Consider the following 21,409-nt stretch of genomic DNA (forward strand, 5'->3'; position numbering starts at 1 on the left):
GCAAAATTGCCCACTTGAAGCTGTATCTTTCTGCTTGCAGTGTGTGAGCTGCCTCTTCCAGAGCCTGCTCAGGAATCCCTACGTCACAGGGCAGTGGAGACACCCTGTCCATGCCAGGGGGGGCCCTGCTGGGCAGTTTCACACTCAAGTCACATTGATTTCCGTGGGCAGATTTCCCCCAGCAGGAGTTTCTGGCTGTTATCATGGTTTACAAACGCAGGGAGATTGTACACACTGGCCTTTATTCCATTTAATTTTTATTTTTTTTTTTGGTCATCCTTTTCTTTGCTCTTCTAAATTGCACGTTTCCAATCTGCTTTTTCCAAGCAGGATCAGACAATTTATTGGTGGTGAACTCTTTACAATCTCCATCACTCAGCTATTTTAGTAACTAAGGTAAATTACTTGACTTGCTGCTTCTTTCCCCCTCTCTCTCAGTGTCAGCACATCAGTGTTTTCTAGCACAATGAACTTATAATGACTTTTTAAACGGGGCTATTTTTTATCTCTGCGTGGTGTTGCTACAAAAACAGCCACCTGGTGTAACTGAATTTCAAACACACTGTTATGAGATATTTATACTGTGGCTACACTCCCTGTTCTGCAGTGTGAGGATTTCCTTGCATTCCTCGGGGCTGGTTTGCAGCATCCGTTGCTATCCCAGTGTTTGGAAGACAAATGATGTTGAAATAATAATTCCAATAAGAAAGTTAATTTAAGCAAGGCTAACAGGTGGTTCTCCAAAGATCTCATTAACTACTTTGATTGTCTCCAGCACCTCTTGTAAGAAAATGTCTCATTAACATGGATATTTACATATAATTTACTTTTTCACAGAGGGCCATACATCAGAGAGCTGTAAACTTATTGCTAACATCTTCAGATTTACATGGAAAATATAATTCCTACTGTGTGAACAGGCACAAACTATCATAAAAGACAATAAATTCTAATAGCACTCAATATGATCTTGATTTCCATCTTTAGTACATAAACAGGATCACAAAATCATAGAATATCCTGAGCTGGAAGGGACCCACAAGGATCATCAATTCCAACTCCTGACCCTGCACAGTACACCCCAATAATCCCACCATGTGCCTGAGAGCTTTCAAACTTTTCAAACCCCAGCCTCTGAGACTTTTAGAAATGTTCTAGTGAATCACAGCACTCATATCACGGGATCCTCATCTGGCAAAAGAAACAATCTGGGGTAGGGGTGGGAAAAAAAGAGGAGTAGGGGCAAATGTAAAGGATTTCTTTTTGATTCCAGCTCCTGTCATGATTTAATGAGCTTTTTCTGCAGTAATATTGTATTTTGTTGGGTCTGTCAAAGCTGAGGGATTTTACGTAACAGGGTCAGGATTTTATGTGATTATTAAATTATATTATGCATATAATGCAATCTGATGCTGCATCCTTTAGTTTGAAAGAGTATTTATCCACTTTTTGGCATGTGTCACCCCTGTAACGTGTAACATGTTGTTATTATCACGATGTTACACATCAGAACAACTTTATTTGGCACCGACCTGGTTCTCCAAACCCCACATCCCTCAGAACTGCTCTGCCCACCCTGCATGGCTCATATTTTTGTGAGGAAACACAGGATTTGATTCCCTGCCACTGAAGACGACGGAAAAAAAGATGCCAATTCCAGTCCTGTGAACATACATCCTCCACTGAGGGAAATCTGCTACTATCACCAGAGCTGCTGAAGCCCACACTTGTGATGTTTTTTACAAGTTCATCACCCATAGCTCGTTATATTGTACTTGTGCCAGTCAGGAAGTAACACTTGGAAGTATTTTTTTGCTGAAATCTTATATTCCTTGGCACATAGTCAAAGACAGAGCATATTAATGGTAAACCACTTAGAAAATCCTGGAGCTGGTGGCATTTAGCAGTTGATGAGATTATGTGCTTGATCTCAACATCAAATGCAAATAAACAGAGGTGCTTAGATTCAGTTTTTCTTTCTTTCTGAGGTAGAAGTTGATCCCATTTGAGGTTCCTTCACTAAGTCATTTTTTTAAACATCAGTAGGAGATTTTAGAGATTACTCTGAGTTTTCTGTACACTGGATAAGCACTTCCAGGTTTGTGAGCTGGTAAGATGGTGGTTTGAAGAATTACAGGAGGACTTCTCCCTCTTGGAAGCCAGTTTGTCATTAGAGGTCAAAATCCTCCTTTTGACACTGTGAGTTTATATTCTTGTAGAACAAAGACTGCAGTAAAGATAATGAGTGATGTTAAGACATTTCTTCACTAAGGAAGGACATTTCACAATGTATTTTTAGAAAATAAACAGCATTAAAGAGGTGAGTTTCCCTCACATATCCACAGAAATAACTGTAGGATGAAGCAGAAACCGTTTTTCAATTTTCAGACAATTTCCAAAATGTGCCCATTTGGAAGGATTTCAGAAGGATTAGAGCCAACAGGAATTCCTAGAGTTTAATCAAAGATATGATCTGTAAATAGTTTTAAAAATTAATCCAGAAGTTCTGAAAGGTAGCTGAATGGCAGCAGATTTCATACTTAAGGGAAAATTTGTTGATTAAATTGAGACTAAGGAATGTCATCCTTCTGCAAGAGTAGAGTCTGGCCATTACTCTAGTACTACTTATTTTATGCTATTCCTCTGAAAGAAAATTATTTTATTCCAGGGAAATTGATACTGTTTATTATTCTAAACAAGAACCTTTTTATGTATAGCAGGAAGAACCAACTATAAAGCACAATAGCAGTGTGAAGAAAGGAATGGATTTCCACCACTAATGGATTTTATCCCTCCTTCTCTCCTCTAGGTTGCCCAGGAATGTGGGACAACATTACATGCTGGAAACCTGCAAGTGTGGGTGAAATTGTCTTTGTCAAGTGTCCTGCACTGTTCAGATTTATCATCCCTGAAGATGGTAAAGTATCTTCTCTTTGTTCTCTGCCTCATTTAGATCCTCAGTATAAATGGAAATTAAAAAAAACTGCCGTTGGGCTTTGGTTAAGAAAATAGAAAAGCAGGATATTTTTGTGTAGATGTGAGTGTGTGTGCTCAGGGACGGGAGGGAATGTTTGAAAAAAGGTTATACAACATGAAAATATCACCAAATGTAACTTCTAAAGAGAATGTTCACTAAACTCAATGAGACCTGAATCTGTGTTTGAGTCTTGGATAAAACAATTTGAACTTGCTTTAGTAAATAATTAAAACTCAGAGCAGGTTCTTCTCGTGCTTAAGGAGAACACGAGGCTTGAACTCACCAGTGTGAGGAGCTCCCAAGCTGGGGGTCCAGGGAGCAGTCAGTGGGAATTAAAGATTTCTGGAGAGATGCAGAAGGTCTATCATGCTTTTTTGTGGTCTGTAGAAATGAGGTAGAAACATCCTTGTGCTCCTGATAATTAACACAGATTTGTCCGTTTGCTCCCAGCACCCACCCAGCCTGCTGCAGATCACTTAATCAGCACTGTCCTTTGAGGAACAAGTTCATCACTGTCCCCCAGGATCCTCTTTCCCAAAGATCATTTTGCCAATTAATTATTCATTTACAATCTGGACTCCAAAATCTGCCTTCTCTGCATGGCCACACACAGAGCACAGTTTTTGGGAGGCAGTGTTTCCTGCACAGCTCCAGGAATGCTGAAATCCTCACTTTTAGATACATCCATTTCAGCTCATCCAGGCACAGGTTTGCCTTGGGCTTCCTGGCCCCATCCCTGCACATTTTATACAAGCTTCAGCAACAACTTCAAATTATACTTTTAAAAAGTTTGTCCTATGAAGCACCTGTGGGCACAGTGTAACAACAGGGAAATCACAGGGTGAGTTAACCTTAAAGGGTGGGGAGGAGGTGTCTCCCTTTGGATATTTAAAAGTTATACGTGAAAGTCAAAAGTTATCACATGGATTTCAGGTTCAGTGAATAGAAATCAGTGGGTACTTGTAGAAGGTGCTTTCTCTGACCCCTCTCAGATGCTTGTTTTGAAATGGGTGAAGTCACTGGAGGGGGCTGCTCGTTTTCTATGAATTTAAAAAGGAGTTTGACTGCCTGGAGTTGGATGTCTGATTTCCATCTGCAGTGAAATGGGAAAAAATAAAAGAGACTGCAAAATAGAAATTATCCCTGCACAACCAGGCAGCATCCCTACACCCTTCCCAGGATCCCTGTCCCTTTTTTCACTGCCTGTACATTCCATTTTTGCCCTTTAGTTTGACCAGCAGGTCCTGACTCAGCCATCCCTTGTCTTACCTTCCTTGCCCTATTTCTTGCTGTTGTGCTCTGTAGAAAACATCCTTAAACATCTGCCACTTCTGTTCTTCTCCCCTGTCCCTGAGGACAGTTTCCCAGGGGATCCTGTTGATTAATTCCTTGAACAGCTGGAATTTTGCTGCGCTGAATTTGGGGGTCATGACTTTACTCTTCACTTGACCCTTGTGCCTCAGGCCAGTGTGTGATCATGTCCAGCCTCACCAACAAGATTAACTTAATAGGATCTATTCCAGATTTTAATTAAACTGTTACCTGTTAATGGGAAATATTTTTTTTCTAGTGGAAAGTAATTTTTTTGAATAAAAAGTAATACAGGCTTTAGAAAAGCAAGTAAATATATATATATATAAAACAAAAAAACCCTATCTAACTAGACCTCTGTAAAATAAAGGGCTGAAATAATATTTTTAAGTAATTTGTCTAGGATTTACAGATCTCTTCACATACTGAACTTCACATTTGACCTGTAGCAATGTTTTAGTCTGACCCTGAGGGAGGAATAGTCCATCCAGTGTAAACATATGTCCTGCTTTATTTCTCTCCTCACAGGATCACTAATAAAAGTGACAGCTGTTACCTCGTGTAGGGCTGGGTTTGAGGGGTTTTGGGACATCTGTTCAGCAGGAACAAACCCAAGATTCGTAATTCACTAGATAAACAAATAAACATTTAATCTGGAGCGGTTGGAAATCTCTCCAGACTGGGCTGGGTTTGCACCAGTGACCCCAAGGTGGAATTATTGACATCTCTAATCACTCTCCTGGGTGAATCAGCAGGAGCTTTCACTATTATTGCTGCTAATTTTAATTAGCCAAGTCTATTTGTTTCAATGAGGGTTTAATGAAAAAAGGCCACCTTTAAGATGGTTCCTTAAATAAAGGGTTGTTAGAGAACTCTAATGTTTCTAAGACATGGCTAAGCACATTTTAGGGATTGTTACAGTGTCCTCTGGCTGCTGCAGTGTTTCTAGAATATGGAACTAGGCTGGGTACCAACAGTAATATTTATTAATAGCAGAATTGTTCTTAATACAGCAAATTTTTGTATGAGCATAAATCACTTTCACAAACTGCAGCAATAACTTTAAATTATACTTTTAAAAAGTTTGTCCTATGAAGCACCTGTGGGTGCAGTGTAATGAAGGGGAAATCACAGGATGTGCTAAAGAGTGGGGAGGAGGTATCTCACTTGGCTTTGGGTATTTAAAAGCTATGTATGAAAACCTGAAGTGAACACATGGATTTCAGGTTCAGTAACTAGAAATCAATGGGAACTTGTAGAAGATGTTTCTTCTGACTCTTCTCAGATGCTTGTTTTGAGATGGGTGAAGTCACTGGAGGGGTCTGCTCATTTTATGCATTTCAGAAAGGAATTGCCTTTCCTTGGATGTCTGATTTCCATCTGCAGTAAAACGGGAAAAAATAAAAGAGGCTACAGAATAAAAGTTAACTGACTAAACTGTCACCTGGAGAGAGGCTTTTTCAAAAAATTAGCTAGGGATTTAGCTAAAAATGCCAGCTGTTGCTGGTTTTAATACGTTCTGCTTTAACCTTCACTGCAACTGAACCAAGGAGTAACATTTGAGTTGCTGTCAACATCACACAGAAAGCCTAATGTTCAATCCCATTCTGTGTCTTTGGCAACCCTTCTAAAATTTCATTTCAACTCTCTGATCCTCCCAGCTCACCAGAATTTTTCATTCGTTCCTTTCAAATGCAAACTGGGAACAAAAATGTCGTTCTCAAAATCTCCCCACGTGGAAAAAGCATATTAATTCCTGAGCTCTTTCTACTCCAGTAGGTTGGAGATTTACAATGGTTTCCTTCTAGCTGGTTCCTAAATATTAATTTCTTTCCCTCTTCAACACTGATTTCTTTGACTGCTACCCACAAGCCTTATTTCCCCCAGGAGCTGTAACTCCCATGACCTCTCTGTTGTGTGTCACTATTTCTCAAGTGCCTTCCCAGCCCTGGCTCCAGAGACACCCACTCCAGAACAAGGGACATTTAAAGCATTCTAAGGGATCCTTGCAAAGGAAGAAAGAAGAGAAACATGTCAAGCTGTGATGTTACATTTCAGTAGGGCACAGAAAGACCTGGAGATGGCCCTGGCATAGTGATCTGCTCTCCCAGCTTTGTTCTCTTTCACCTTTTTTTTTCTTTTTTTTTCTCTCTCTTTTTTTTTTGTTTTGTTTTGTTTTGTTTGTTTTGTTGTTTTTTTTTTTTTTTCTAGACAGAGGTGATACTACCTGGCAATGGAAATCTACAGAAAGAAAGCCTGTGCTTTTTTTCTTCTTTGTACTGTACAGCTTAGATAGCCAGAACCTATTAAAAAAAAAAAAAGCCACATTACTCAAAGGAACCACTGAATGAAACTCAGTAGCCAGATCAGAAATGAGCATATCTTTAGTTCTTTGATTTGCAGGAAAAAAATACTATATAATACATAATATAATACAAATGATAAGAGACAGTCTCTGAGCATTGCCATATGCTCCCCATTTGGAAAATGCTTTCATTCACAAACCCAAATAATAAATATGAGTAGCTCCTACTGAATTTTCCAGCCACTCAGAATGTCTAGATCACTACCTGCTACACCCCCAAAAGATCATTACTACAAGACATATAAGACAGAGAAAATGTACATAAATTTTGCCAATGGCACAAACCCCATCCTGTGTTGATAACAGGATTAAGGGTTCCTAATTAAAATCCTCTAGAAAAAAAGAATTTATCCAGGTATTAAAAAGTTTAAGAGGGAATTGTATCCTGTGCTCATATTTTTGAACCAAAATGTTTGGCTTGTTGCTACTCTGGGAGTTGCAGGACTTCAGTGCTCATCAGCAAGCTTTATTGTCCCAAGAAATTGAAAATAGTCTATTCCTGATCCCATTAAAAACACTCAGGGAAGCACTCAAGTACTTTGTTATACTAATTAATTGATTAATTGATTCTGTAAGAACCCCAAGCCTCATATGTGCTGCACTAGAGATGCCATGGGTGGACAGTGGGATTTATGAATTCAGGGTTAATTGGATTTGGGAAGCCATCTGTGGCTTTTTTTTCCTCCTACCTGGGTTTAGATTTTATCCCTAATCAATCAGAATAAGATGACAAGAGAAGAGTTAATGAGAGGGGAAATGGTGCTACATCTTCATGTGTGGAAAGCCCTTCTGTGTCATTTCTGGGGAGGCAGTCCTGGGAAATTCCTTAGGAGCTGACCATGTACCACTGTGAAAATGGTACATAACTTCCAAACTAGGTGAAAAGAAAATAAAAGTCATTGACTTCCCAAGGTGAAAGCTGCTGAAAACATTTCCAAATTACAATTTCTATTAGTTTGGGTTATGTATTGATATTTTTTGATATGGGCAGAACAAAAAGGTGACAAAGGTGACCAGATCAGGAGCCTTCTAAACACCAAAATGCCTCTGGAAGATCGTGTGCTTATTTTCTACTGCAGTAAAGGATGCAGGTTTTCTTTGCTACTGCTGAAATTAAGGTCAGCATTGCATTAAACTCAAATTGGAAATCACATTTGCCTGTCAAAAAGGCAAAAGATCAATGCAAAGGTCTACATTTCTATTCAAGGATATCTCGCCCCGATGGGCATTTCAACATCCTGCATGGAAACCGAGGGAAGAAAAACAAGTAACCAAGGAGTAGTGTCTGTTTTCAAACCCATCCCACAGCATTTTCATCACTGGAATAATAATCAGTGCTTCTCTAGTCTTTGAAGCAACCAGGGCTCTGTGTATACCTTAGTTTCATCCTTAATTTCATGTAAGATCATTCAGAAGCAAGTTCAGTGCAAGGTTATGTTTTACATGTAACCATTAATATATACACATGTATTTGTATAGTTTTATAAATAAACCATGTACATATACACACCTCATACAGGTTTTGGACAGCTTTCAGAGCTGTCTGCAGATTGCATATGTGTCATTGCTGATGAATGCTCAGCAAGTCCTAGAAAGAATTGTGACAAAAAGAATGGGCACAAGACACCTGCCAAGTACTGATGTTCAAAATAATAAGTCTTGCCAATAACCAAGAGAATAGCAGCAGCTGGATAACAAGTAATTTCATGCTGGTTTTCAACCCTAGGCTTTGCAGAGGCAGGAAAGCCATGGGATTACTCCAGCTTTTCCGAAGTGAGGAGGACAAGCTGTAATTAAACCTCCTCGGTCACAGCACCACAAAGTCTCTCTGCAATGCAGAGGGAAATGGGAGGAAAATCCTGTCATCAAAGAATAGCAACTGGACCTACATTTCTAATCAAGTAGCTGAGGCCTCTTAGGTGTTTTTTTATCTGGAAAATAAAAAAGACATCTTGTGACCTCTCCCACCAAATTATGGGGATATAAGACTTTGTGCCTCTGTACTCAAATATGCAGCATGACCAGGAGCATTTCAGCTAAAGATCGAGTCCTTGGTCCTGTGTGAGATGACATCCTGCAGTGGCCAGGGGAAAGCTGTAACACAGCTCAAGACCTTTGTCAATTATTTGAAAGCTAATTTGCCCTTGTGGAAAAAAAAAAATTCATGCTCCTTTGGGAAGAATTCAAGGGTGGAAGTTACTGAGAGCTGCTGAGCAGATTGGAGAACACTTAGACAGCAAAAGGTGATAGATTGAAGTATCACTGCAGGTGCAACATGGGCATATCCTTCAACCCTTACTAACAGTCTTTGCTCTGTTTGTGTTTCTGCTCTTGACTCAGATAATTGGAAAAGGAGTTTCAGTTGACTGAAAGATTTTGGGTGTGGTGGGCACTCATTCATTCTCACCTTTAAGCAAGGGTTTTAATTTGCTTCCTTCTCTAGGAGTTATTTCATAACTGTTAATCTCCATTGGACAATGTTTCTTATTTTTTTTGTGTTTCTGGTTTGGGAAACATTTGCCTTTCTCTGAAATATGACCCCTGCCCTCTTCAGAGCTTGGAGACCCTTCAATAGTAATTGCATTGATCCTGCTCTCTGATGGATGCCCCTGTGACAGCCAGACTCTTAGGAAGGGTTCACAGAACGTTTGTGTGATGTTCAGTTGCTATGGTGACCTCAGTCCACTTCTAGTTCCACAGCCTTTGACAAGAAAGAGCAAGAAAAGAAGAAAGCCATAATTTCCCTTAAATGTTATTGATCATATCTGTACATCAGTCCAGCCTGTGCCAGCCCTGTGTACTCTGGCCTTTATGTTCTCCATGTGGGACCTCACTCTATTCTCCCATGATTTCCAGGCATGATTCACTGGGTCTTCCATGAGACCACGTGCCCTGAATTTAGTCTGGGATAGGAGAAGAAAGGACTTGTCTATCAGTTCTGTCACTTCCTTTATTGCGATGTTTGGCACAAAACACTGGGTAACAAAGAATTTGCAGAAGCCCGTTCACCCCATCCCATGGCAGATGTCTAAAACCAATGACCCTTTGGAAGTTCCCCTTATGGGATGAGACTTGAAAAAAAAAATCAATTTATCTTCAGATGGGTTAAAAGAATGGAATGATCTGCCCCCCAGGATCAGTCCTTCAGATGTCCTTGGACACCAGCTCTTATTCAAACACACAAATAGAAACAAGGCTTCCTAGTTTTATCCTTAATTATCCTCTGTCTCATTTTTCTTGCTTTCTAAATAAAATGAACAGCACCATTTAATTTTGTCCTGTCTCTATGTGAGCAATATGTTCACAAATCCCTTTGTCAAGGTAAATGGTGATATACAGTAAATCGTGGAATAATAGAATCCCAGAATGGTTTGTGTTGGAAGAGACCTTAAAGATCATATTGTTCCAAACCTCTGCCATGGGCAGGGCCACCTTCCACTAGACCAGATTGCTCAGGGCCCTATCCAACCTGGCCTTGGACACTTCAGGGATGGGGCAGCCACAGCTTCTCTGGGCAACCTGTACCAGGGCCTCACCACTCATAGGGAAGAATTTCTTCCTAATATCTAATCTAAACCTTCCCTCTGTCATTTCGAAGCCATTCCCCCTTGTTCTATCACCACATGTCCTTCTATAAATGATTTTTAATCTCTAGATTAAAGTATTGTCTACGGGGCATGAGGCTGGAGAGACCCAAACCCCTGGAAACAGTAGAGGGAAGCACTTAGCACAGGGAAAGGTTTGGGAACCTGGAGGGTCATGTAATCTGTAGCCTTGCCTGCCTGCTAATTATTACAGATCATGTTAATGACATTGTGAAGAAAAAACAGCTCATCCTGGATCGATCCATCAACCATGGAATCATAGAATGGTTTCAGTTGGAAAGGATGTTAAAGGTCATCTCATTCCACGCCCTGCCATGGGCAGGGACACCTTCCACTAGCCCAGGTTGCTCCAAGGCCCATCCAACCTGGCCTTGGACACTTCCAGGGCTGGGGCAGCTTCTCTGGGCAACCTGTGCCATTTTACCCCTCCCACAAGAGAGCCACAACAAAGCAACTGGGGTGGTTGGATAGTGTCTGTGTGGGATCACGTGTTTCCAGGCACAGGACCGGGCCGAGGGTTAATGTTCCCTTCTAATGAAGCAGAGTATCCATGTGGGGAGCTCAGAGAGCACAGAAAAGCTGCTAAGCATCCTGCTGTTCCCGACTGTGGCTTTGCCAGCCGGCTGAACAGATTGCTGGTCCCTGGGAGCAGCGGGAAGCAAGAGGGGAGGGAGTGAAAAGGCCCAGCGTGGTGGATGCTGGGGAGTGGGGCGTGAGGGCTCGCTGATTTATCTCCTATTTAGAAATTAAATGTTCGGCTTCTAATCAGTGCTATGTAAAAGAGGGGGGAAAAAAATTCAATTTCTGCCTAACCAGCTCATTATCCACATAGCTGGACTGCAAGGATTGTAGGAAATGTTTTCCTCAGCCTCTCCTTGCCCCAGTCTCTGCACTTTCTGAAGGGACACGATTAACAGGCAGTAAAATCAGTGCAGATTTGGAACACTCATCTTAATGCTGTAAAATTCCAACCTTTTAGAAGATTACCTATGTGAACCAGTCCTGAAACCCATAATCCTGGGATGAGAAAAACAGGAACAAGGGAAAATTGTGGGTAATGCGTTCCGAGACGGAACATTTTTGGAAGCCTTTCACCCCCTCCTACTCTGCCACTAATAAGGGACAAATGCTGGAACAAAAGGGTTAAATGCAAGTTGTGTTCAGATAAACAAAGCTGTGGGAGATGGAGCAGGTGCCCTGCCAGTTGACACCCAGAGCAGCCAGAATTTGGCACCGGGGAGAAGATCTAAAAGGCTGCTCTGAGCTCCGAGACTCACCGTGCACAGGCTGTTTCTTGGCTCCAGCTTTGCCAGTCCTGTCCACTTTAAATCAGGAGCAACAATTGCTTGCATCGAATTTCTCACAAGCTGGAGCGTAGCAAGGAGTGAATTATGTTTTCTGGGTCTCGGTAAATAAAAATCAAGGAAGAAAGTCTGATAAATGTGCAAGAAAAGGGCAGGAAAGGCCTGGGTCTCTGCCACCAACTCAATAGGGAGCCTTTGGCAAGTCCTTTGACTTTTTTTTCCCTCTTCCTTCTTTCACCTCTTCACATAGAAAACAGAAATAAGCAATATTTTCAGTAATTGATGTTTGGAACTGACAATTCAGCACTCTGATGGATCTTCACTAGGATCTCTAAGCAGTACTGCAAATAACATCTAATTAATAATGTCAGTTAAAGCACTGACGAAAGATTTGCATTTCTTCCCAAAGAGTGACACTTACCTGTCCAGTCTGGTCAAACAGTGGATAACACAACCTGTCAATGTGCTGGATAAACCATCCTGTGTCGAGGATAAGTGTTTTTTTCAGAAGTTCATTGACTAATATGAGCGATTCTTGATTTATTAAGAGGTGTTGTAAGACACTTTAATAGCTGATGTTGTGTCCATATTTCTGTATCTTGGGTGTGAAAAGCACAAGTGTCATTCATGTCAGTCATCAAATCATGATATTTAAGGTGTTATTATCATAGAGCAATAGAATTTTAGAATGATTTGGGTTGGAAGGAACTTTAAGGATCATCCAGTTCCATCCCCTGCCGTGGGCAGGGACACCTCCCACTAGCCCAGGTTGCTCGAAGCCCTGTTCAGCCTGGCCTTGGACACTTCCAGGGATCCAGGGGTAGCCACAGCTTCTCTGGGCAACCTGTGCCAGGGGCTCCCCACTCTCCCAGCGAAGAATTTCTTCCCAATCTCCCATCTAACCCTGCCCTCTGGCAGGTGGAAGCCATTCCCCCTTTTCCTGTGACTACACATTCTTTTCAAAAGTCCCTCAAAAATGTACTCCTTGAATTAATCCCCTGAAAAATGGGTTTCCAGTGAAAATGAAGATTAAAGCCTTGTTTTATTTATTCTTCATTTCTGAAAGAGCATCATATTTCATTATACCATTATATGTATATATGTATAATCATATCAGTGGGCTTTTTCTTCATCAGTGAAGTCTGATACACCAGTTCCTTACTCTTTATGTCCTAAGAGTAAGGTAACAAGAGGTTCTGTCCCTGTATGTGTAAATATGTTAAATGTTAAACACAGAAATAATCCATATGAATTCCATTGCATTCTCCTACGGGTGGGCACACACAGCCATTGGCATGGTTTCCTGTCAAGTAAATACCCATATTTTCATAGAGAAAACACAAATATGCATTGTCTGAGAGAAGGGAAGCAGCAGCACATGGGAATTTAAAGGTGTTACAGGGAATTTAGGGAGTTACAGATGGTGGCTCTATGTTCCTCACCATGCCCTTGTATATAAATATAAATGTATGTATATATATGTAAACACACAAAAATATAATGGTATATATATTTATGTTATTCCAACATTTAATAGATGGACTTTGACTTTTAGTTGCAATTCAGGGTATGATGTTTAATATAAATCTAATTGACTTTCCAGTAGCTTATTAAGGAAAATTAGGTTGATGAATCAAACCTAAAAGCCTATACAGTCAAAGGTTGCACTGGAACTGTCTTCAGTGCATTAGTAGAGCTTAGATATACAGAAAAATATGTTAATAAAAGGCAAGTTTGCTCTTAGAGCAATCAAAATATTAACTTTATTGAAAGTGTGAATCCCTTCATAACGCCCAAACACAGTGAAATGCAATAAAATTTGGGTATATATATAAAAATATCACTATAAAAAACCTATTAATGTCAGAAAACCTAAATTAATATGATGCTTCAATGTTATTATGGATGTCATGAAATTCAAAATGAACTCAAATCTAATATTTTAACATCGCTGTGATTTACTACTACCCATATTTGGAGTGAAATAACGGTAATTTTTATTTCATCCTTTTTAGATTATAGGAATAAAAACCCATTTAAAACGTTTAAACATAAAAAAAATATCTTTTTCTGAGCCATCAGTGTAATATGCAGGATGCCAGGAACATCAGGCTTCAATCCATTTAGCAGTGGCCTGGTCTTTCTCCAGAAAGAATTTTGGACAGTTTGTAATGTCAAATTACTCCATAAATGATGAAATAAAACCGTTTTTTTATGAGTCAAAGAGGGTTTTTTTGGGGAGTTTTTCTTGCAGCTTCTTCTGACCCTGTTTTTGTGGGTCACTGTGAGGCATAGGCTGGTGTGTGAGGTGACCTCATGGGAGGAGCCAGTTCCATGGGAGCTGCTGATTTGAGTGGCACATGCTGGGGAAGACACCAGGAAAGACAGGGATAAAGGAACAGTGCTTTGCTCATTGATCCTCTAACTGCCAACTAAACCCACAGGTGAAAATTCCCACACGACAACCCAAGCTCTGCATTCTGAAGTTGGATTTTAGCAGCACAGGTGCCTATATCTGAGCTGCATCACTGTCAGTAAACCTGGGGTTTGGTAGATCTAGGAGGGAAATGGTCTGTCCAAAATATTCTGCAGAACCATCCCTGTGACTGTGCCAAGAACCTGGAGCACAGCCCCAGCTCTGCTGCAGCATCTGCCAGTTCAGCCTGATGCAGCAGCTGAACAATCTCTGCTAGAAAAGGTTTGCTCAGAGTGTTGGTGACCTCTCCTCAGAATTTTTAGACTTATCCAACATTTGCAAACGCACAAGAATTAGAATTATAGAATCATAGGATATCTTGGATTGGAAGGGACCCAAAAGGATCATCCAGTCCAACTCTTAGCCCTGCACAGGCCCAACCCCAAGAGTCACCCCCTGTGCCCCAGAGGATCATCCAAACCCTCCTTGAGCTCTGGCAGCCTTGGTGCTGTGCCCACTGCCCTGGGGAGCCTGGTCAGTGCCCAACCACCCTCTGGGGGAAGAACCTTTTCTAATATCCAGCCTAAATTCCCATATGTAAAATCCTCAAAGCAGCTGGAGCTGGGCAGACAAGACAGGAGCCCAAGGGTGTTCTCACCACAGCTTTCAGTATTAACCCTCCAGAGTCACTGGTGTGTTGGGTGTGGAGGTTTGATGCTCAATACATCCATCCAAAGTCACAGTACAGCCTCCCTGATGCTTCAGAGGGGTTTTCTAGACTCCCCCCATCACCTTCAGATCAAACCCTCTTTTTTTATTCTCTCAGAAAATCAAAAAGCCCATCTGATTTATTATAGAAGAGAGAGATAACTCAATTGATTTTAAATTATTACATGATAAGGAATTTGAAAAAGTATAAACTGGAAAATGTGTTTTATGCTGCACTGAATAATTTTAGATCCTTCAATGCTTTCTCTTTTCCCATAGGATCAAAATCAGACTCTGCTGGGATTTTACTGTTAGTGAAAACCTTCTCACACAATTTGAAGTTTTTTTCCAATCCCTAATTAATATTGGACCATCAGGGTTAAGAAAAGGAGCAACCTGGAGCCCTGTGGTCGCTCCAGAGGATGCAGAACTGAGCTGCTCTGAACATTTAACCTGCTGCAGTGGTCAATGAAGTGCTGGAAATGTTGTTTCACTGCTCTGTGGGCCCCTGGCAGAGCTTTTTGCTGCAGCTTCACGAGGCTCCTCGGTGTCTGCGCACGATGCAGCAGCACCACTCCATGGCTCCTGCATCCCCCAACACCCAGCCTGAGCCACAATCCTCTGAGGGGCCAGCAAAGTCTGACTTTGGAATTAAACATTTAGCAAGTTGGGTGGGAATTTGGCTTTAGAGGATGCCAGCAATATTTTTTTTGAAGGATAGAAGAAAGGAAAAGGAAATAAAGAAAGGAAAAGGAAATTAAGAAAGGAAAAGGAAATAAAGAAAGGAAAAGGAAATAAAGGAAATTTTTTAATGTAAACCCAGATTGTTATCATTTTGTGTTGTAACATCTGTACTTTTAGTACATAAATCACCATGGATTTTGGCACAATGTTTTGTAAGTGTGTGGGTCTTTCTTATTTCAGAATCTTCCCCCTCACTTAAAAATATGAAAGAAATAAAGAAAAAAAATCCTCAGAAAAAAAGCTCCCTCATCTATTTTTCTTATTGTTCCTGGAGTTTGATCAAACTTCCTGATAACCAGATATTTAACAATACAATGTAATCCACCATCTTCTGAGAAACACTTTCCATTCATAAAAACACAAGACCAATAATGAAATAGAGATTTAAACTTGCAGTTCTTCTCTGGGCTCTGTACATCCCTCCCTCTTATGGGAAACAAACTGTTATCAAAATTAAATTGCAAACTATTATCAGGAAAGAACTAATTACTTTTATCCTTCTCATTTCAGGTTGGGAAGTAGATAATTTGGGGCAAACCCATGCAGGTAAGAACCAGTTGTGCTGCCTACCTTTTAGGTACCTCTGTTCTAAAACTGTGCAGAGCACATGGAAATATCAGATTAGTGGAAAGTTGTTTGTGTATCGACCATTATGGCAATCACACATTTAGTTCTTTGTAACTCTCAGATAAAAAGTGAAATTAAAAATCTCATAAGTCTTTATAAATCAAGGTGATTTAACCTAAACCCACGAAATCAAATTATCTTACTTAGACCAACTAGTTACTGCTTTTTGTCATTGATGGATGAAAATAAGTTTTCATTAACTCTCTGAAAACTGACCATATTTAAATACCTATGGATTATAAATCTAAATTCCTAAAGATACAATATTTGACTTCTATAATTTTACAATCAAACTTTTCCTGGTTTGATTGCCTGTGTTTTTAGTTATGTGCTTGTTTCTTGCAGTAGCTATTTTCTAATTTTAGAGGTTCAACTTTGATTTAAACTCACAAGTAAAACCACATTTACTTCCTGAGTAAGACAGAATCAAGTATTTATTGCCTTTGGGCCTGATTTAAACTAATAAAAATCAATTGCATCCTATTCACTGATTTCCACAGAGACCAGTTTGGGTCCTAATAGAAAACACAATCAAAACAATTTCATACCAAATTTCCACTTTTCCAGGTGATTATGACCTGCTGGAAAGCACAGCCCAGTCTCCCCTAGGTAAGAAATAAAACCATGGAGATTTTTTTTCTCTTTTTATTTATCTCTGTTAAAAAGGAAGCTCAGAGGTTTTTTTTCCCTGCCACTTTGGTATTATTTTCTAATCAGTACTAATTATAATCATATATTTTCTGCTATGTTACTTTTAGCACTATTATGAAAATTTATTCCTCCACTATTAAGCCTTACAATCTAGGGAAGTGTGCTGCTATAAATGATATCTACCTGCTTAACAGTAATTACTAAATGGTGTTTAAGACAGTCAACACCATGATTCAGTTGTTATTTTCCATAGGAAACTAGGGATGAATGTGCAAGAGTCATTTACCAAAATTTGCCAAGTAATGTGATGTTTTTAAATGAATGTTGTGATTAAAGAGATATATTCTGCTGCATGGATGGCAAACACAAGCTCTAAAAATAAGGTCATGAGCTGCTTGACTAAACTGCTCTAAGAATTCAAAGCAGCACAACCTTAATAACAAAAACCAAACCCAAACCTTGGAAATTTCCATCAGTTTTGGTCAAGGTACAGCTGAAACTCCAAAAACTGTAAGACATGGAAGCTGTTCTGTTGTACTGGAGAGGAAGAAGTGCAGCCAGAGGCCCAGCCCTAGTTTTATAACCAGGGCACTGAGCTCTGGCAAGATGATGGTGCTTCCAAAGAGCATCACAAGGGCTGTCCCACCTCAACCAGCCTCATAGCAAAGTGAGTGTGAAGAGATTCCTTCCTCTTCTACCCCCAATTCTAGTTTTCCAGCACAGTTTTAAACCTAAGTGTGTCAGTGAAAGTCATTTAGGATCTAGTCTTTATAGCAGATTAGGCAAAAAACTGGGTATTTAAGCTTATAAATTGAGTTTATAGGCCAGAATTGGAACAATTAATAGACAGAGGAATGTAAGAAGCTCTGAACCAGGTTTTAAATTGTCAGTTGAAGTGACCATCTGCAAATGAACATATTGCCATGAAGACAGAGATTGGAAAGAGATTCCCACTCCATCTTTCCTTTTTCTACAGATCTGTTTTCCTACAGACCTTTTCCAAAAATTCACTCTCAAATCAGAGCCTATGCTTGAAGATAATTGAGTGGGATACATGATATCTGACCACAGAAAAACAAACCAGTTGCCTCACCATGGATATATAATGGCTGGTTCAGATATCCCACATATCCTGCCTGGCTTCCAGCAGCTGGTCCAAAAAAATCACGTTGGCCTTATGTTTACTCTCCAGTCCCATGCACATGCCTCAGATACAGAGCACTTAAAATAGCACAAAGGGCCTGTATTTAAGCACTGGACTTACCCTTTGGCCCCCTGAAATGTAGATGTCCACAGCAAAGCTGGATTCCCAAGATCCTTTTCAGAATCAATGGAGAGAATTGGACTTTTAGCAGCCCCCTCGTTTAGGTACCCATGTGAGAATGAGATTTTTGGTGGTCTGTAGGCACTGAGTACTCTGATTACATGTTTTTGCTCTCTGGTGGCCAACTGTAGTGGTTGCCATCCATAGATACCCGTTGTAGAACAGGGTCATCAAAGATGTCATTAAATGTCAAGATTAAAATCCTCTATGGATGTCCAGACAAACAGTGTTTTCAGCAGAACTGCGGGGTTTTCTTTTCAAGGGGAGGGAGGGCATGTCCTGGGGTCTGCTTCCACAGTGTCACATTCCCAATTTGGCACAGGGGACATCAGCAGGAATTGCACTGAGGATGGCTGGTCTGAACCTTTCCCTCATTATTACGACGCCTGCGGCTTTGACGAAAACGAGACAGAGTCCGATAACCAGGTGGGAATTAGTCTTGTAATTAGGAACAAATGAAGGGGGGGAGCAGCAGCAGCACTGCTTTTTGCCCAGCCTCTGATCATGTTATGATTTGATAGTGATCAGAACAAGCAATCGGATATTTATGGGTCTAAAAATGTGAGGTTTAAATCCTTCTTAGCCTGGTACTGAATATTTACAGAATCTGAGTTTTTACTCTTGATGCAGCTTGTAACTTATAGAGTCATGGGTTAACCTGCACTTCTTCCCCTATTGACTAAAGAATTCCTAGGCCAACTATTTTTTTCCTACAGGTGCATGCACAGTGATCAAAAAAAATAAAGATAGCTTTTGGCAGCTCTCTGACAAATAACTTCGTGGTACACAAAGCCAAGGGCACAGCTGACATAGAGCAGAGCTCTGATATCCAGTGAGATCTCAGAGGAAATAGAGGAGAAATCAGGCTGTTCAAAAAACAAATCCTGCCTCTGGTTCCCCCTGCATGTTGACAGGGTAAGGAAGATGTGGCTGTAGATGAATCCTTTAACCACGTGTTGTTTGCCTCCCAAGGATTACTACTACCTGTCTGTGAAGGCTCTGTACACGGTGGGATACAGCACTTCCCTGGTGTCCCTCACCACTGCCATGGTCATCCTGTGTCGTTTCAGGTGAGTCAGGACATGGGCAATGAGCTGTTCAGTCACTGGAGGAGAGAAATTGGACCTCATCTGTCCAAGCTTTTACCTCACCAGATGTAGAATACAAGGGAAAAAACCCTTTAATTGAGTTGCTCCCCCAGCTTGGACACACTCCAGTAGTCACATTTCTGTAGGAGAAAGTTTGGGTCTGTTTTATGAAGCTTCAGAAGATGCATTGGACTGGGTCTATTTTATGCTACAAGAAAATGCCCAAATCCTCCCCTTGCTCAGGCTTAAGATCAGTACTAACCACAGTCCTGGCTTATAAATATTGCTGTTCTTAGCACCAAGATGCTCTGGCCATGGGAAGATAGGCCCAGTGTGATGAAATACAACCATTTCCTTCTTTATTTCTCTTCTTTTCCCCTTCCCTTCCTCTTTGCTCTCTAGGAAGCTTCACTGCACCCGGAATTTCATCCACATGAACCTCTTTGTTTCGTTCATCCTGCGTGCAATATCCGTGTTCATCAAAGATGGGGTTCTTTATGCTGAACAGGATGGCAACCACTGCTTCATCTCAACAGTGAGTAAAGCTGAAACCTTGATTCTTTCCAGCATGAGATAAAAGAAAATAATGAGGCAACCACAAGTCTGTTGAGCATCATAAACTGAGATGCCATTAAGAGAAAAGGTGGTAAACTGCCCTCCCAATTCACGGCCAAACTGGATGTTGTATCTCATGATGTCACCAGGGTCCAGCAACCAACCCTTCAGGACAAACCTACGGGTTTTGGTTTCTGCTCAGATTGTTTCTCCCTTTCACAGCCTGCAGAGCAGTGGGTGGGATGAGAGCAGGCACAAGCAATTTCCTCCCTCTGAAGGTCTGTTTTTTTCTCCAGAACCTCTTTGTTCTGGATGTCAGACAGAGTCCTGTGTAAACAGGGTGACCATTCACACAGAAAACACATCTGATGGTCACATTCTCAGCAAATCATTGGTATGAACCACGTGTTTGTCTCTGAAATGTGGAGTTTCATGAAAAGCAGTCTCTTTCACAGATGCATTTAGCTGTATATTATGTGTAAATCCCAATTTCTTTCACAGTTAAGGCTAGTATTTGATATGATAAATCAGCTCACTGGGTGTAATTATGATGGAATTACAAACTGACTTCTCCTTTATCCATCCAGTTATGAGCTAAATTCCCTATGAGTCACTTCCACAAGGAAAGAGCAGCTGTGTAGTTTCTTAGTCAGCCTTTTCTTTGTCATTGAAACTAGTTTTTTTCTCTTAATTCTTCTCTGTGGTAAAGCTGAAGACATGTTAGTTCTGTAGTTTGTTCCTACCACTCTTCCAATGGTGGCATCTGCCTCTTTGTTTTGAAACACTTGAAGAACAATACATGTCAAAATTCACCATTCAGTCCCCAAATCCTCCTGGTAGAGCTTCTGTGAACAAACTCAAGTTCTGCTGGTTGAAACACATTGGTTGTAGGTTTGGCCCAGAGAGTGGAAGGCAAGTGAGAACGAACCAAAATTGCCAGGCTCCCACTGCCCCAGGCAGGAGCTTCCAGTTTATCCACTGATTCTGCTCCAATTTGTTGAGAAGTCCTACTTTTGTAGGAGTGAAAACATCTAAAACATCTGAAAACATCACTGAGGTGCAACACTGGAAAGACCAGTGTGTCCTGCTTTCACAGAGTCAGGGTAGAGCTCAGTTTCCACCTTAGTCTTTTGTCAGAGAATCACAGAATGGTTTAGGTTGGAAAAGCCCTCTAAGATCACAGAGTCCAACCATTAACCCAGCACTGCCTGATCCACCACTAAACCATGACCTCAAGAGCTACATCTACACATCTGTGAAACACCTCCAGGGATGTTTTAAATACCTCAAGGGGTGCTGACTCCACCACTTCCTGAGCAGCCTCTTCCATGGCTTGAAAACCCTTTCATGAAGAAATTTTCACTAATATCCAATATAAACCTTCCCTGGTGCGATTTGAGGCCATTTCTTATTGTCCTATCACTTATTACCTGGGAGAAGACTTTGCTACAGCCTCATTTCAGGTAGTTGTAGGGAGTGATAAGGTTTCCCCTGAGCACCCTTTTCTCTGGGCTAAACAAACCCCTTATTTTAATTTTTGTATTATTATTTTTGTTTAGTTTGCTGCTTTCTTCCCCACCAATGAATGAAAGTTTCCAACATTTTTTACAGTTAATCACTCAGCCTTCTTTACTCTCACACTTACTTTCATTTTTAGCCCCTGATGGTGTCAAGGCAGTGCAACTCTCACCGGTGCTCAGGAGGGTGCATCCTCCCTGATCCCAGGGTTCCAGA

The 21,409-nt window shown here is 40.7% G+C and overlaps 1 protein-coding gene across 11 annotated transcripts in view; it reads left to right on the forward strand.

The window, feature by feature from the left end:
• ADCYAP1R1 (ADCYAP receptor type I) overlaps nucleotides 1-21,409 on the forward strand; it is a 153,311-nt gene that overhangs the window by 84,895 nt on the left and 47,007 nt on the right. For all 11 annotated transcript variants that reach the window (XM_051768372.1, XM_051768373.1, XM_051768381.1 and 8 more), the window contains 6 exons: nucleotides 2,810-2,917; nucleotides 15,941-15,976; nucleotides 16,625-16,666; nucleotides 18,355-18,458; nucleotides 19,005-19,102; nucleotides 19,523-19,655. In XM_051768372.1, the coding sequence (XP_051624332.1) occupies nucleotides 2,810-2,917; nucleotides 15,941-15,976; nucleotides 16,625-16,666; nucleotides 18,355-18,458; nucleotides 19,005-19,102; nucleotides 19,523-19,655 (521 nt within the window). The remainder of the gene's footprint in view (nucleotides 1-2,809; nucleotides 2,918-15,940; nucleotides 15,977-16,624; nucleotides 16,667-18,354; nucleotides 18,459-19,004; nucleotides 19,103-19,522; nucleotides 19,656-21,409) is intronic.

The sequence above is a fragment of the Manacus candei genome, unplaced genomic scaffold, assembly GCF_025592945.1.
Source record: "Manacus candei isolate 608988 ecotype Guabito, Panama unplaced genomic scaffold, ASM2559294v1 h1tg000094l, whole genome shotgun sequence".
In the NCBI taxonomy this organism is placed as follows: Eukaryota; Metazoa; Chordata; class Aves; order Passeriformes; family Pipridae; genus Manacus; species Manacus candei.